Consider the following 17,978-nt stretch of genomic DNA (forward strand, 5'->3'; position numbering starts at 1 on the left):
CCCAAAACTTTTTGAGTACCGTCAGCACTGCAGAGATATAGCATTTCAAGTACACACACCCAGAGCAGTGGGCAGCCATTTATGCTGCGGCGCCCGGGGAGCAGTTGGGGGTTCGGTGCCTTGCTCAAGGGCACCTCAGTCGTGGTATTGAGGGTGGAGAGAGCGCTGTACATTCACTCCCCCACCTACAATCCCTGCTGGCCCGAGACTCGAACCCATAACCTTTGGATTACAAGTCCGACTCTCTAACCATTAGGCCACGACTTCCCATTCTGTCATTAATTATGCACCCTCATGTCATTCCAAACCCCCTAAGACCTTCGTTCATCTTCGAAACACAAATTAAGATATTTTGGATGAAATCCGAGAGCTTTCTGACCCTCCATAGATAGCAAGGGTACTACCACAGTCAAGACACAGAATGGTAGTAAGGACATCGTTAAAATAGTCCATGTGACATCAGAGGTTCAACCGTAATTTTACAAAGCTACGAGAATATATAAAAAAAATAACGACTTTATTTAACAATCCTTCTCCTCCGCCACACCCTAGCACCATTAGCACGTGTTGTGGTTCTCTTCATAACGCCACTAGGGTGTTCTCTAGCAAGTATTGTCATAGCTTCCTAAAAATTACAGTTGAACCACTGATGTCACAAGGACTGTTTTTCCGATATCCTTACTGTGTTTCCGTGCCTTGACAGTGGTAAATCCCTTGCTGTCTATGGAGGGCAAAGCTCTCAGATTTCATCAAAAATATCTTAATTTGTGCTTAGAAGATGAAAAAGGGTCTTACAGGTTTGGAACGCCATGAGGGTGAGTAATTAATGACAATTTAAATTTTTGGGTGAACTATCCCTTTGATATTGAGACTGTCCTATATCTGTGTGCCAAATTTAATAATGTTCCTGCAAGTGGTTCTATGGACTGCCATAGACGCCTAGAGTGGAAGAAGAATAATAAGAAGAACACCGTCGGTGCCGATAGCCTCATGGACAATGCGACTACATACAGCGCTGTTGCGAGATGAGATCTCTTCAGAGGTATTCAGTCATTATTTCATCTCTATTGAATATAACTCTTCAGGCTTAAGAGTACACTAGAGTAATAGTGATTTTTGTAGAGAATGGTGTCGTAACGTTTGTGTTGGGCCAATTTAAGTCAAAGTCCAGGGTCATCTTACCTTCACAGCCTGCTGAGGGATATTTCATGCAGTTGTTCAAAGAATGTTTTAAAAAGCATAATGTGTAAAGTGTCACGTGCAATGTTTTTATGTTTTTGTCTGTAATTACGCACCAGTGGAATGTCTGAAACATGCATTTGTAATCGTCTTCGTTCTCTGTGTATTATACCTTCAAGAATATATTTCATCAACCTTCTGTATTTTCAAGACAGATTCTCTAGCATAAGAAAATTTTACTGTTTTAAAAGTCTGTATTGCTGGTCTGTGGTTAACTGACAGTACACATGCATTGAGTGTAAGGGGCCGGGCTCCTGTCCTCCACAAACATTCCCTTGCTGTTGGCAAATATGAACCCAGCAGTTTCCCCATTGCTTCTCTGATATGCCATTAGTTTTGTGTTCCTCACTTTTCCATACAGCATAAGAGGTTTTTGAACTTTAAGCATGACTCTGGCATTAGCGCTTTTGCTTTGTATGTTTTTGGGGACACATGGTTTCAACACCCATCTTGTTATTGAACCTCAGCCGAACTTTGATGTGGAGAAAGTGAGTATGAGTTTTCAGTTCTTTGGGTTGTGCTTTAATAGATTTTGGGGGTAAGTAGTTTAAACATTGAATTAATGTTTTTTTTTTTTATTTAACAGCAGAAGCATTTCAAGTGAATCTGAATGTTTATATAGCATTTGTTCAAAAGTTCAAATTCAAAAGCAAACAGTGAAGAGGCGGACATCAGTGTCACACATCGCCATAGTTTACTTAAAGAACAGATCATGGTTCATCAACTTTTATTTCTACACAAGAATGAAAATCAAAGTTTTTCAATATTAAACAGATGCAGTGATCTTAAAACTATTGATAATGCCTGCTTTAATTGGTAATATGAGCTAGCTGTTTTCACAGAAAGAACTAAATAAACGTTGAGTTACATGTGTCAGCTTCTATTTGTGCCACTTTACATTTTGTTAGAAAATATGCAACCATTTAGTTCTAGTTCTCAGTAAAGTCCCGTTAGTTAAAGTTAATGCATTAACTAACATTAACAATGAGCATTTATTACAGCATTAATTAATCCTTGTACAACTGTTTATTGATTGTTAGCTCAGGTCCATTAAATAATATTGACAGATATAACTTTTGGTTTTAATGGTTTGAATTATTTTTCATCATTAGTTCATGGTAAACTTATGTCTTTAACTAATGATAACAAATTGTGAAATACCTGCAGATTCTTTTTTAAACCACTGTATTTTTTTCAATAACAGTAATTAACAAAACACCTGGTACTACAGAACCCTTGGGGGCCTTTAGTAAACTGCTAACCATCTTTACTACATTTACTGTCAGTTCACAGGTGAATGGTACCGGATTGGACTTGCAGATGAGTCACCGTTTTTTGCAATGTTCAAAAACCATCTGAAGGTTTCTAAAGGCCTTCTGGTACCAGATGCCAATGGAAATGTGAATCTGACCATGTGGAGCATAAGGTGCAGAATTCTGGATAGGATATTGTTCCATATTTACATTATCACACCATCTCGAATAACAGAAGGGGGAACATATTGTAATGGGAAAATACATTTAACCCAAATATTTGAGCTCTGTGCTAACAGTCTGTAAATATTTGAACTAACAGACCATATGGATGCTCCATCAGTGTTTATTCATATGAGAAGACAGATGTTCCTGGAGAATTCACTTATTTCAGCAAAAGTAAGCTCTCATTTCCTCTCTCAAGCATCTTTGTGATCGTTTCTTATCATATGGTGTCTTAATTCACACTTGTGAAATGTGAGATTTGACATTAGCAAATGTCAAAAACTTTCAAATACATTTAAGTCCATTGCACTCTTTCATCAGACCTACAAGAAAAATAAAAGATTACTTCTCAGTTATTATATACAGAATATTAAGTAGAATGTAGTGCAGATAGAACTGAATTCACTTACACTGAAAAAAAGTGGTAACCTGTGATTGTTACCTTAAACTATCTGATTTAATGTAAGATTTAGCCTGCATATACTTTCTAAAAGTTATTTACTTCAATTTTACTTAAGCACCTTTATGACAGGATGGAATCAATCCCTTAACTTTAAATTAATAACATGATACGGCTGACTTTTTGTCATTTTAAGGGCACAAGATAACAAAAGACATCACAATAGTGGAGACCAATTACACTGATTATAGTCTGGTCCTTAAATACAAGAACATGCACAAAGAATACACTCAAGTAGCTCTTTACGGTAAGTCTACATGATAAATTATATCACTTTTGTGTTTGACATATTAATGACGCATACTAATTTGTCAGAAACATTCTCCTAGGACGGTCATCCATACAAAGGCCAGAACTAATAGAGAAGTTCAGATCTTTTGCTTTATCTCTGGGCTTTTCTGACGAGGCCATTGTCCTTCCAGCAGATCTTGGTAAGTTTGCATATGATATAATGAAGAAAAACTGTTTACGTCAGACTGCCACGCTGCAAAAGAGCAGGAATAAACTGCACAGAGACTAATGTTTAATGTTTATGTGACCTTAAATAGGGCCTCTAAAGTTTGCTGAATAAACAAAACCCCATGCACACATAGAACAAGCGCATGACTTTTAAAGGAATAGTGTACCCAAAAATGAAAACTTCTGTTATTTACTGATATTTTACCAAGATGTAGATGTGCGTCTTTATTTATTGGAACAGATTTGGAGAAATTTAGCATTACATCACTTGTTCACCAGTGAATCCTCTGGAGTGAATGGGTGTTGTCAGAATAAGAGTCAAAACAGCTGATAAAAACTTTCACAATAAGCCACTGTCAGGATCATGGACTGTTTTTGTTGTGTTTTTTGCTCCCCATGTGTTCCGTGACCCAGTTCCTCCCTCATGTTAATTATTAATTTGATTCCAGGTTTCTCTCCTTAGTTCCTTGATTGTCCTGTCTTTAAAAGCCCCAGTCCATTCAGTTAAAGTTTGTCGGTCCTTGAGTGTCTTCCCTGCCTGTGCTCCATGTAACCCTGTTGGATATTAAAGACTCTAGTTTTGTGATTTCTCCGTGTTTCCTCGTCTCCTCATTCCTGGCTTCCTTGACTCCCTGAGAAACGTGACAGAAGGATCGACCGAAAAACAGTTACCTCTGCGTCTACCCTCCGTTTTTTGTTTCCGTTGTGTGTATTCCCCATGGATCCCCTCCTTCGCCCGGAATACCTCCTCCTCCTGCTGGAGCAGGGGGAGAGAACGCTCGAAGGTCACAAAAGACTGTACCTGGTCCTCACCACCTACCCGGCCGTCTTCCGAGGATGGCCCTCAAGCAAATTTCGCCGCCTTTGTGGAGTGGACACTGGCGAGAAACGGATCTCTGTTTCACTCCCGACCCAGTGCCCAGCCCACTATCTCCCCGCTGCGCGGAGCGCATGCCTGAGCCCACCGTTGACGGCCGCCTTGAGGGAGAAAGCCACGGACGGTGTGAGCACGGAGAGGAGCTCCGCCCCCTTCCCCGCAGTTGAGGGTGAGTATGGCATGTGGATTGTGGACTCCTAGCTCCCTCCTCTACACTGTGGCCCGGCAGTCCACTAGCTTCACCGGGCTCCCTCGTCCCTCCGGCTCCGACTTGGTCTGGCGTCGACCATCGTGCACCTCGGGACTCCACTCCTCCGGCTTCGCCTCGTCCCTCCGGCTCTGTCAGGCTCCTTCATCCCCTCTGCTCCTCCTCTCTCCTCTGTCGCTCCGGCTCTACCGCGGCCTCCCAGATCCACGCCTCCGCGTCGGTTGCCGGCACCATCTGCTCCACCTTGGACCTCGAGATCCTCCCCGTCGCCCTTGCTCTTCGGCTCTCTGTCTCCACCTCGGGCTCCTCCTCCACCTGCTCCGCCACCATTGGTCGGCCCCCTGGAGTCGGTGGCCATTCCTCCTCCATGGCTCCTCCCTCCATCGGCTCCACAGTGGGCCACCGTTATGGCTGTGGCCTGGGTCCCACCAGGTTCCTCCTGCTCCAGGTCCCTCCTTTCTCTCCCCTGGCTCCTCCCTCCTTCGTCGCCTCCCTGGTCTCTGTCTGCCGGCCCCCTCCCGGGTGTCCATCCTCCTCCTGAGCCTCCTCTTTAGCTCCCGCCTGCCCCTCCCCTTTAGATGTTTCTATGGTGCGAGGACGCACCTTCCGGGAGGGGGCGTTATGTCAAGATCATGGACTGTTTTTGCTGTGTTTTTTACTCCCCATGTGTTCCGTGACCCAGTTCCTTCTTCATGTTAATTGTTAATTTGATTCCAGGTGTCTCTCCTTAGTTCCTTGATTGTCCTGTCTTTAAAAGCCCCAGTCCATTCAGTTAATGTTTGTCGGTCCTTGAGTGTCTTCTCTGCCTGTGCTCCATGTAACCCTGTTGGATATTAAAGACTCTAGTTTTGTGATTTCTCCGTGTTTCCTCGTTCCTGGTTTCCTTGACTCCCTGAGAAACGTGACAGCCACAAGTAATCCACATGACTCTAGTCCATCAATTAACATCTTGTGACGTGAAAAGCTGCATGTTCTGCACTCTGATGGCACCAATTCAATGCAGAGGATCCCATTGGTGAGCAAGTGATGTAATGCTAAGTTTCTTAAAATCTGTTCTTATGAAGAAACAACCACCCCTTTAACTTTGATGACTTGAGTAAATTTTCATGAGATTTTCATTTTTTGGTGAACTATTCCTTCAACAGAGATCATTCTGAGTTGTTGATTTACATTTTTACATTATACAACTACATATAATTGCACATATTCTTCATGCATTTGTTCATTTTTATGTTTTTTAGATCCCTGCCCTATCCTAGAACCAAGGTATGGATTTATCACTTCATCTTACATATGAGAGGCTGGGGTTAGTTGTCTGTATTACAGTAATTTAACCTTTCCACCATTATTATTAAGAAATAACATATAGGTCATTTATTTATATATATATATATATATATATATATATATATATATATATATATAGCACTATCAAGCGATTAATCGCGATTAATCATATCCAAAATAAAAGTTTTTGTTTACATAATTTAAGTGTGTGTACTATGTATATTTATTATGTATATATAAATACACACACATGCATGTATATATTTCAGAAAAATATGTTATGTTTATATATTAATAATTTTTTTTATATATAATATAAATTATATGAATATAAATATATACACACCTGAACAAAATCTTAAGACCGGGGGAAACATTACAAGTATTCGCAGTTCTCGCTGGTGGATTGTAACCAGGTTATAAGTACTGCTTCAAAATGCCAAAAGAAGAAACAGGAGCAAGAGACAAAAAATAGAGAATAGATCATTTATTAAAAACTGCAGTAAAGCTCAAACAGGCTGTTCATCAGCTGATAAAAAGTTTAAGACCATAGCCTTACAAGGTTCAAATCTGCGCAAAAATATGGCTTTTATGTCAGGCAGTCACACTGTCATGACTTCATGATGGCAAAGGCAAAAAGGTTTTCTGTCTTTGAACGAGGCAGGATTATTGAGCTGCAGAAGCAAGGGTGCGCGCAACACTCCATTGCTGCTGAGGTTGGACGCAGTTAAGACAGTCATTTTATATTGCATTTACAGTTTTACATTAAAAGATCCTGAGAGTTATGGGACAAAGTCAAGTGGTAGACCCAAAAAACATTCACCTGCACAGCGCCGGAGGATCTGATGGGCTGTCCATGAAGACACAGGCCAATCCTCGACCCAAATTAAGGCCCTTACTGATGCTGACTGCCACCCAATAACCATAAGACGGCATCTGCGAGAGAAGGGCTTCAAGTACAAAAAAAATGTCTTCAAAGGTCACGTCTCCTCCCACGCTACAAACATGCCCATTTGGAATTTGCAAGGGAGCAACAAACATGGGACATTGAAAGGTGGAAAAAAGTTTTATTCTCTGATGAGAAAAATTTTACCTGGATGGTCCTGATGACTTCCAACGTTACTGGCATGAAAAGGAGATCCCGCTGGAGATTTTTTCCACACGGCACAATGGAGGAGGCTCCATCATGTATGGGGTGCTTTTTCCATCAATGGGAAAATGGAGCTTCAGGTTGTGCAGGGGCGTCAAACGGCAGCTGGCTATGTGGACATGTAGCAGCAGGCATCCCTCTTGACTGAGGGCCCTCGTCTGTGTGGTAATGACTGGGTCTTTCTACAGAACAATGCTGCAGTTCACAATGCCCGCCTGATGAAGGACTTCTTCCAGGAGAATAACGTCGCTCTTTTGGACCATCCTGCATGTTTCACTTATCTTTTTGGCCCATAACTCTCAGGATCTTTTAAGAAATGTAAAATGACTGTCTTACTGCATCCAACCTCGGCAGTGATGGTGCATTGCATGCTCACTTGCTTGTGCAGCTCAACAATCCTGCCACATTCAAAGACATGAATGTGCCTTTGCCTTTGCCTTTGCCATCAGGAGGTCATGACAGTGTGACTACCTGACATGAAAGCCATATTTTGGCACAGATTTTAACTTTTTAAGGCTATGGTCTTAAACTTTTGATCAGCTGACGAACAGCCTGTTTGATTTTAAATGCAGTATTCAATAAATTGTCTATTCTCTATTTTTTGTCTCTTGCTCCTGTTTCTTCTTTTGGTATTTTGAAGCAGTACTTACAACCTGGTTACAATCCACCAGTGCGAAATGCGAATACTTGTAATGTTTCCCCTGGTCTTAACATTTTGTTCAGGTGTGTAAATGTAAATACATGTAAATATTTTCAAAATATATACTGTATGTGTGTGTATTTATATATACATAATAAATATACACAGTACACACACATATATTATGTAAACAAAAACTTTTATTTTGGATTTGATTAATCACGATTAATCGTTTGACAGCACTAATATATATACAGGTACATCTAAAAAAAAATAGAATATAGTGAAAAATTGCATTTTTTGTAACTTATTTCAAAAAGTGAAACTTTCATATATATTTTAGATTAATTTCATGTAAAGTAAGACATTTCAAAAGTTTTTTTGTTTTAATTTTGATGATTAGAGCTTACAGCTCATGAAAGTCAAAATCCAGTATCTCAAGATATTAGAATATTTCCTAAGATCATTCAAAAAAGGAATTGCAAAGCAGAAAAGTTCAAGTTCTTTAAAGTATGTTCATTTATGCACTCAATACTTTGTCAGGGCTTCTTTAGCACAAACTCCAGCATCAGTGAGGAATGGCATGGAAGCGATGAGCCTGTGGCTCTGCTGAGGCACTATAGAGCCTTCAGCTTGTCTGGATTGTTGGATCAACTGTTTCTCATCTTTCTCTTGAAAATATGCCATAGATTCCATATGGGGTTCAGGTCAGGCATGTTGGCTGGCTAATCAAGCACAGTAATATCATGGTCAGCAAAGCACTTGGAAGTGGTTTTGGCACTGTGGGCAGGTGCTAAAGTCCTGCTGGAAAAGCAAATCAGCATCTCCATAAAGCTTGTCAGCAGATGGAAGCATAAAGTGCTCCAAAATCTCCTGGTAGACGGCTGCATTGACTCTGGACTTGATAAAACACAATGGACCAACACCAGCAGACGTCACGGCACCGCAAATCATCACTGACTTCAGAAACTGGACTTCACTGGACTTCAAGCAGCTTGGATTCTGTGCCTCTCCAGTCTTCCTCCAAACTCCAGACATTGATTTCCAAATGAAATGCATAATTTTTATTTATCTGAAAAGAGGACTTTGGACCACTGAGCAACAGTCCAGTTCTTTTTCTCTTTAGCCCAGGTAAGATGCTTCTGTCGTTGTTTCTGCTTCAGAAGTGGCTTGGTAGCCCTTTTCCTGAAGACGTCTGAGCGTGGTGACTCTTGATGCACTCCAGCTTCAGTCTATTCCTTGTGAAGCTCTCCCAAGTGTTTGAATCAGCTTTGCTTGACAGTATTCTGAAGCTTGCGGTCATCCCTGTTGCTTGTGCACCTTTTCCTACCCAATTTCTTCCTTCCAGGCAACTTTGCATTTAATATGCTTTGATACAGCACTCTGTAAACAGCCACCCCTTTCAGTAATGACCCTCTGTGACTGGGACTCTTTGTGGAGGGTGTCAATGATTGTCTTCTGGACCATTGCCAAGTCAGCAGTCTTCCCCATTATATAAACTCAAATATAAATATTCTAATATATTGAGATACTGGATTTTGACTTTAATGAGCTGTAAGCTCTAATCATCAAAATTAAAAATAAAAATAAAAACTTTTGAAATGTCTTTACATGTTATGAATGTAAAATATATGAATGAAAGTTTCACTTTTTGAAATGTTACAAAAGTTTTTCACGATATTCAAATTTTTTGAGATGTACCTGTATAGGTGGGGCATGTTAGAGGAGTAAGTAACCTGTGTATTAGTGACAGAATTTACAGTAAATCTTACGATTACTTCCTTTATGAGTGAGTCAGTAAATCAAACTATTCATTCAGTAAAGAAACCCTTTTTGACTTGCTCGGAGACACAATAGTTGATCCTGCTGTGGATTTGTTTAGAGGTTGGAACTATTCTCGTTGGCCGAGCAAGAAAATAATACAGTAAAACTAATAGGCCTATCACATTCACAATCAGTCATAGAACACCGTGTTTTAAACCAACATACAAAACCCCAAAAAGAGTAATAATAAACGTGTTTTCTATACATAAAATCACTACTGAGATATAGCCCTTGTGACAACTAGCTCCAGTCTCTACATTGCTAAAATACATGGGTCTATGTGACATTGTTGTTCTAAACCCCATAAAAAGCCTTGTTTTATCAAATCTAAAGTATATACACCACTGTTCACTCACCTGCAGGAATACAGCAGAATTCAGAGAGGAGAAATCTTCACAATCTCCTAATCAATCAGTCTTTGGCACTGAGAATCTTTCCAAAGTGTGATTGGACAGGATGTTTTTATTCGGTAACTCACTAGAACTAACTGTATACTTTCACCATCTTTCAGCCAGCCGTGGATTCAGACCTTGGGTTACATATGTTCTGTTTTGTTACACATTTGGGGAACAGTGTCTGTTTTAACGCAAACAATCATTGGAGAAATGCAACACTATAACATCGTCAATGTAACGCAGTTTGTGCTAGGTTCATAAAGCCAGCAGGTGGCGCAGTTGTAACAGGACACAATCAGCCGGCATCACATAATCTAGTGTTCCACCTGACACAAACAGTGCTACCAATAATGATGTATGTGTCACGTTTTACTGTGGTTGCTTGCCTAATGCTTACAGAACAATTGTGTCAAATCTTTGTGATCATTTTACAGCTGTATTTTCAAAATGAGCAATGAAAGGTGGTTGTTGTTGTTGTTTTCAATTAAACAATACATATAGGCTTAATTTTAAATGTCATGATGTCATGTTGCAAAACAAATAAGCACTACAATTCAAAGGTTTATATTGTCTCTTATGCTCAACAAGGCTGCATTTATTTGATTAAAAAAAATACAACAGTAATGTTGGGGAATATTATTACAATTTTAAATAAAACTCAATATTTTTATTATTTAAAATAACCGTTTCTATTTGAAAATATTTGAAAATGTAATTTATTCCTGTGATTTCAAAGCTGAATTTTTAGCATCATTACTCCAGTGGTCGTATGATCCTTCAGAAATCATTCTAATATTCTGATTTGTTGCTCAAAAAAAACATTTATTATTATTATTATTTTGAAAACGGTATAATTTTTTCAGGTTTCTTTGATGAATAGAAAGTTCAGAAGAACAACATCTATCTGAAATATAAATCTTTTGTAACATTATAAATGCCTTTATCATCACTTTTGATCAATTTAAAGCATTCATTTCTATAATCCCCCCCCCCCCCCAAAGACACACACACACACACACACACAAAAATTATACTGACTCCAAGCTTTTGAATGGTATAGTAGCTATGTGAAAGTGAAGTGACATACGGCCAAGTATGGTGACCCATACTCAGAATTCGTGCTCTGCATTTAACCCATTCATAGTGCACACACACAGCAGTGAACACACACACACCGTGAACACACACCCGGAGCAGTGGGCAGCCAATGTGCTGCGGTGCCCGGGGAGCAGTTGGGGGTTCGGTGCCTTGCTCAAGGGTCTCACCTCAGTCGTGGTATTGAGGGTGGAGAGAGCGCTGGACATTCACTCCTACAATCCCTGCCGGCCCGAGACTCGAACCCGCAACCTTTGGATTACGAACCCGACTCTCTAACCATTAGGCCACGACTTCCCCACGAAAAGCTTTTTATTTCAGATAATGCTGATCTTTGGATCTTTCTATTCATCAAAGAATCCTGAAAAAAATGTGCTCAACTGTTTTAAATGTTGATAATAATAATAATAGTAAATGTTTAATTAAACAATTAAAGCTGTATTAAACTTTTGTTGATTTTGACCGTATCAAAAATGAAATGAAAAGTGTCGATTGCGGCATTACATTTAGACCTGCTCATATCACATCATATTTTTTTTAACCAGCTTAACAGCATTGCGCGTTATAACCAATCCCACACGATTCGCTGATGGTTATTTTGCTTAACATTGTGTCATATCATATTGTAAAATGAAGCCAATTAATCAGTCATTCAATTAGCAAATCAATCAATCAATCAATCAATCAATCGTGTTTCCTGAAAAGCAGTCCTCCACTATCATCACTTGTCAGCGACAAATGATGGGTGGTTTAGTTTGGACCATTGTTCTATCACCACAAACTCCTCTTTGGGGTCCTCTGTCCCTCTTCCTCCCCTTTCCATGTCCCTCCCCCACTCTTCACTTTCACCCAATTAACCCCCTCCCTCCCCTTCAGACTGCTCCCCAACCCCTTTTACGGAGGGCCATTATGCTGCGGTGGGTGAAGGGAAGAGGGGGATAACAATGAAGATAAAGAAAGCATGCGGTTAGAGGCTTGTGAATGGCTACATTCAGCAAAGCCAGCCAAACAGAAAAGCAGCTCTGCTCTCCCAAACCCAGAAGTTTCACTTATTATAACTGGGTCTTTATCCTCCATAATTACTCGCTATATACATATGTACAAACATGCACAAGCATGCACAGTTACTGTAGCACACACCTGTAGCAAAACATACTGTATATCAGTAAATGGTTAATGTCGTAGTGTGACGGACGTTAATGTCATTATAAGAATGTCATTTAACACTTCACACCTCTTCTTTAAACTTTTCATAACTTCTATCACACTTTAAGAGATATTTTAGCCAATTCTGTAATAATTGTCTATCTATCATGTAATTCCAAACTTGAACACAAAAAGAGGTATTTTGAAAAATGTCATAGTTTCCAGAGAGGAAAAAATGTTGGGGTTTGAATGATATGAGGGCAATAAAAGATAACAGAATTTTCATTTTTGAGTGAACCGTTCCTTTAAAATTGAGCAATAAATCCTCTTTTGTTAAAGCCTCGTCGATGAACTCGAAATCTGAAATCTTGACATTTTCTTTCGATGAATAGCCTATTTCTGAAAATATTATGACCCTAAATCTGTCTTGACAAGGAGGGTTAAATTTTTGCGTAACATTTTTTTTAAGGGTGCATAACCTCAAAACGATCTTAAACTGCATTTCCAGGCTGAAATGCATTTGTGCCAAAGTGACTAAATTAAATGTGATTTTACACGTATATACTTTTCTCACCAAATCACTTATGAGGAGCGTATATTTGACTAACGCTGCAAAGCACTCATGCAGACATATTTCTGCATGGTTTAAAGTTACTTAAATGAAACATTTTTGTCTGGGGTGCCGTTCATGAAATCTATCGCTTCACTCATGGCCTCTCCGCCTGTTACCGCACAGATGTGTAACCCCATCCGAGTGTGTCTGCACTTATTAATCAAAACCAAACACTCAGACGCACACACACACACTCTGGGGCAGAGCTGTGCGTGAGTATTTGGAAAAAGGAGGCTCCATATGGGCAATCCTGCATCTCTTTTCTGTGCTGGCAGTCAGGCAGATGTCACATGGTCTAACAGGTCACCGTGCACAGACATAAGACGAATAGCTGTGCAGTACAGACTGCATGGGGACCCTCAGCAGTCTGCCAGCAGAGTCCCCCAGTTCACCCCACTCCCCACCACATACACACAATACACATGCATATTACAAGCTTGTTTTGTTATAATTTACCACTTCATAGTTCCTATATTTGCCCATATTTTATGTTCTTTTTCTTATAAGGTGATCCTGTTTTTTTCTCTTATTTTATTTTGTATTTTGTGAGTGCATTATAAAAAGGTAAACAAGGTCTTGGAGCCAAATCATTGAAATATAATAGGCTACATTTCAATATATAATAGATATTGAATACATGGACATAAAAAGGTATTTCAGCTACACTTTAAAATGTAGAATGTCATTTAATAAGAAAATGTCAAACAAAGTGTAGTTTAATTCTTAAATATATTTATATTAATGACAGTAAGAACACTTTTCAATTATTATATTATATTATATTAAATATAAAACAAAAAAATGTTTTATACATATTTACGGCAGTTGACATGAAATGCTTTTGAGAAGATGGCCTTTGACATGCTATATTCCATCTAAATTAATTAATATTTACTAATAATAAGCATGCATAATAACTAGATAATATGCATGCACTTTTTTATTATCTCAATAATTAAAAGACTATATGGAATTGTTGTACTTTTAACTCTATAACAAAGAATTAAAATTAAAATCAACCAATAAATTATTAATTTAATACACTTATGAATTTATACATTTTAATTGTTTTATAAATTGTACAAATAATAAAAAAGTAGGGACCACAGTCCCTATACATTATTTTATTTATTTTAATTGATCACATTATTATCTATCTATCCATCCCTCTCTCTTTATACGTTCATTAATTTTACCCTGATGTTTAAGAAAAAGAAAAAAGAGAAAAATGTACATGTAATGCATTAACTATAACACTTTCTGGTTGACGTGGGATTGTTCATAGTTCATTTTACTGATCTTTACCTGTGGGTACTCTGCAAGGACAATTGTTTGGTTAGGTTATTGCTAAAGGCTAGAGGCTAGAGGTTATTGCAAAAAATGGCTCTGAAAAGTGAAGTTAGTTTTGAGAAAAGTCTTGCAGTTGCTTGAAGACGCCACTTGCTTTCATTATCTAATGCAATGAAATCTCTCTATGAATCACCGCTGTCTATGAACTATGCAATTCAAGCACAGTGTTCAAAAATGCACACAACTGCACATCGAGGCAAACACACATGCAAGTGCGTACACATAAACACCCAGCTTTCTCAGGCCTGAAGGGCTGGATCAGGGTTACTTTACACACCTTTGAACATCCCTTTTCAGGACATGGTGTGAAATGGATTTAAATGAGAAAGAGGAGGTCAGGAGAGGAGGTGTGGAGGCTAGGGGAGGGAAACGACGAAGGGAACAGGGTGGGAAACCGACAGGAGGAAAGAAGAAAAGGAGGTAGACGGATTTTCCATTTGCAAAAAAAAACAAAAAAAAAACAGGGCCACCGGTTATTGAGTTGCATGAGAAGGATCTCCCTTTCTCTTTCTGTGCTCTCCAGCCTTCTCCCTTGCTTGTCCCCTCTCTCATTACCATAGCAGCTGCAGAGCTGTGCGTGTGTGTGTGTGTGTGTGTGTGTGTGTGTGAAGGGGGAGGTCCGGGTCGGGCAGTGTGACTTAGGCAGGGGCTCCCGTCAATGGTGGGCCGTCTGGGGAATGAATAGAGGCGCACAGAGTTGAACTGGATGAACAAAAGAGAAGAGGAGAGAAGAATGGGCGAGTGAATTGGGTGGCTTGTCACTGCGAGCTAGAGCACACAAAGTGGAGTGAAATAGTGAAAGAAAGTTAAAAGGAGCAGAGGGCATGCAAGGATTGGCCTGGCCACCTGTCTCTCTCACTATCTGTCTTTTGCCCTTCTGTCAATGGAGAGACTAAAAGTTGGAAGCATGAGAGTGTGATTTGGGCAGAAAAAAATTAACTGCAAGCAGTATGTATCTGAGTGCACTACAAAAAACAAACAAAACAAAAAAATACACTTTTACTTTTTCTTAAATGTGATGTGCAAGTTATTCTGTTGTGTCACTGAATGCAAACAGCTAAATAAATAAACTAATTGTTGAATGTCCCAGCTTGAATATAAGAATATAAGCAAAATCACAAGTGGTTGCATTGTTACTCTTAAGGATCCGTACAACACTGGCAAGAGTTTGTGAACTGATGTACCAAATGTAAACAAGCTGTTTTAACTCAATGTTGTGAAGGAAACACGTACGCATGATCCTCTAACCAGCAATTAGGTTACATTGACCCAGATATATCAGCTTTACGAGTATTTTTATATTCAGTAACTGTCCTCTGCTCTTTTGTTTGCTTGCATGATTAGGCTTGGCAATATTGTTGAATTTAGCATTAGCCACATCAACTTCATAATGGTGGTAATTCACTCAGTTGGTATCATACTTTAGTTTATATTAGCCAGCTGTAAAAGCTATTGAGACACAGACATGTACAAATGTACAACTTGTTTGTGGAATTGCCATTTTCAGAGTTCAAGTTCAAGATAAAGCTGAAATAACTAGTTGCCATTGACTTTGACAAAATACTATGTAAGTCAATGACCATCAGCAATTGTTTGCCTCCCAAAATTCTTCAAAATGTCTTCTTTTGTGCTCAGCTGAAGAAGCACACAGGTTTGGAACAACTTGAGGGCGAGTAATGATGACAGATTTGTCATTTTTGAGTGAATTATCTTCACAAGTAATGTACACTTTAACATACATTTAAAAAATATTACTTATTACAGAAAAAATTACTTTAAAATAATATATTTCTCTTTTTGGACACTTAGTTGCAAGTTATTTAATTTAAAAACAAAATTAAATCTAAATATTTTAACCTTAAATTGAATATCAAATCCCATTTCAAACACATTAAAGGTGTAATGAATACTACATGTGCTTTAGTATGTTAGTCAGCACATTAAAATGAGTGTACTTTGATACATGACAAAAGATTATTAAAACAATTATTTAAATTGTACTTTAAAAGAAAAACGTAATTTGCATTATGTAAAAAGTGCACTTTTTAAAAGTATACTTTTAGTGTGTTAAAAAAATAGCTGTGAAAGTGTGCTCTCTGTACGCTTAAATGGCTTTTCATTTAATTGATATTAAATTACCTATAGACTAAGTAAAGTATGGTATTTGAATAATATACTCAAGTGCACATTCAATACAATTAAGCACACTTATGTTGGTATTAAAGGCTAGCGTAGACTTGTTTTAACTAGTTTGTTTCTTTGCAGCAAACTGGTGTTTACTAAGGAGCTAACTGCTAAATACATGCTACCGCTAGCATCTGCTCAAGGCTATGTATACACATTTTGAACATGTTTTTCTGTAAATGACGTAACACTGTAAGACTTGTATCTATAAAGACACTTGTTTAGACTAACTACATCCCTATATGTGCTTTCACAGTCCGTTAGTCACAACCACTTGTGTTTCTTGGAAATATTGAGCAACCCTATAGCTCTATAACTACCTGAGGCACAGGAAGAGGCAAAGGCTGACTCAAGGAACAATAACATTCAGGAGAATCCTCACTGAGTCACACGCAAGACTATGAATTATACCAGTCATTTTCTTAAAACCACAGAATTTAATATCTAAAATGCCTTTGTACAAAAAGTACAAAATACAGCAAGAAATATATTTAAGATATGACCACTTACATCATTCGAAACATAAACAAACAGCTAAACAGGTATAAAAACACAACAAAATAACAATTCACAAAAGACAAAAACATTATGAGAGGCCTTTTCCCAAACTTCTCTTTGATGAAAATAATATTTCAAAAGTTGGTCCAAAACAAATCACAGTCATTTGACTTTTATCTCAATCAAAGAAGTTACTTTTACTTTTATGTCATAAATGTTATGGCATTATCAAGTAAAGACTTGTGCATTGTGCAACTTCTTGATACACTGGTTTTACCTTGTAGCATCCCCCTTAAAAAGAGGAGGATGGGACTTCAGAAAGGAAGTGCTCCAAGATTTTTCTGGACACTTCACTTGTATGTTCTCCCATTATGTCAAAAGGATGCCCAGTAACACTGTCATATTTTACCATAGTTGTTACAGTCTAGAATATGTTTGACATTACTTAAGGAGGGGCATTCAAGCAGAGTGTGTTACATAATTACACATACAGTAATTCAGTAGGCATATAAAAGCCTTTGCAAAGAATGAGTGAAAACCACCCTGGAGCTTCCATACAATAAGAATTGTTTTTCTATTTAGAAAAATAGTATCTTTAAAAGTTGGCATGACACCAACAACTCATAAAACAGCCATCAGTGCAATATTTAAAACATTCTCAAGTATAAGTGATGCATATTTCTATACTGGCTTTGAAGCATTTCAAACGTCACAACATATTTAAACCTTACCACATCTTGCCTGAGTTGACAAGGGGTTTAAGAGAACAAGGCCAATGTGCTTTAGGATCCAGTGCAGTCTATACACTGATCTAACTACAAAAACGTGTGGCTTGAAATGTGAGGATCAGCAAAAAAAAATAAAAAAAAGCTTTAGTGTCAGAAACTCAGTTCATATAGGAACTCCATAACAAAGTACTGATTTTGACATGACAGACAATGCCAAAAATACAACCCTATTTGGTAGTGTCTGGGCCAGAAAGTGTTTGTGTGGATATTTTCACTTAAGAGGTGAGAGATCTCGAATGGTTAATTATGATACTAAACTTGATGACCAATATTGCAATGTCACCATT

General features: G+C 38.4%; 3 protein-coding genes across 6 annotated transcripts in view; 2 read left to right on the forward strand and 1 right to left on the reverse strand.

Annotated features, from left to right (window-relative positions):
* LOC306870239 (mucosa-associated lymphoid tissue lymphoma translocation protein 1-like) overlaps nucleotides 1-17,978 on the forward strand; it is a 1,002,100-nt gene that overhangs the window by 834,869 nt on the left and 149,253 nt on the right. The window lies entirely within an intron of this gene.
* On the forward strand, nucleotides 1,509-10,524 carry LOC306870254 (prostaglandin-H2 D-isomerase-like). Of its 3 annotated transcripts, none has more exons than XM_079417412.1 (7): nucleotides 1,509-1,727; nucleotides 2,526-2,665; nucleotides 2,815-2,891; nucleotides 3,314-3,424; nucleotides 3,507-3,608; nucleotides 5,963-5,987; nucleotides 9,985-10,524. In XM_079417412.1, the coding sequence occupies exons 1-7, from the start codon at nucleotides 1,626-1,628 to the stop codon at nucleotides 10,067-10,069; spliced, it is 642 nt and encodes a 213-aa protein (XP_079273538.1). In that variant the 5' UTR covers nucleotides 1,509-1,625; the 3' UTR covers nucleotides 10,070-10,524. The 3 variants fall into 3 exon arrangements, with proteins under 3 accessions (XP_079273538.1, XP_079273537.1, XP_079273539.1); XM_079417411.1 differs by having other exon boundaries at nucleotides 1,531-1,727; nucleotides 10,134-10,411; XM_079417413.1 differs by lacking the exon at nucleotides 3,314-3,424 and having other exon boundaries at nucleotides 1,531-1,727; nucleotides 10,134-10,411.
* The window catches only part of LOC306870257 (notch-regulated ankyrin repeat-containing protein B), a 2,514-nt gene continuing 1,368 nt past the window's right edge, over nucleotides 16,833-17,978 (reverse strand). Inside the window, exon 1 of the mRNA XM_079417419.1 lies at nucleotides 16,833-17,978. This exon is cut by the window's right edge and continues 1,368 nt beyond it. The gene's annotated coding sequence lies outside the window, so the exon portion shown is untranslated.

Source organism: Barbus barbus, assembly GCF_936440315.1.
Source record: "Barbus barbus genome assembly, chromosome: 5".
In the NCBI taxonomy this organism is placed as follows: Eukaryota; Metazoa; Chordata; class Actinopteri; order Cypriniformes; family Cyprinidae; genus Barbus; species Barbus barbus.

Excerpts from the sequence above, each read along its gene's own strand:
- LOC306870254 (XM_079417411.1), top strand. The coding sequence starts at position 1,626 with ATGACTCTGGCATTAGCGCTTTTGCTTTGTATGTTTTTGGGGACACAT. Across the intron at positions 1,728-2,525 it reads CGAACTTTGATGTGGAGAAA|TTCACAGGTGAATGGTACCG; the intron begins GTGAGTATGAGT and ends ATTTACTGTCAG. Across the intron at positions 2,892-3,313 it reads ATTCACTTATTTCAGCAAAA|GGCACAAGATAACAAAAGAC; the intron begins GTAAGCTCTCAT and ends TGTCATTTTAAG.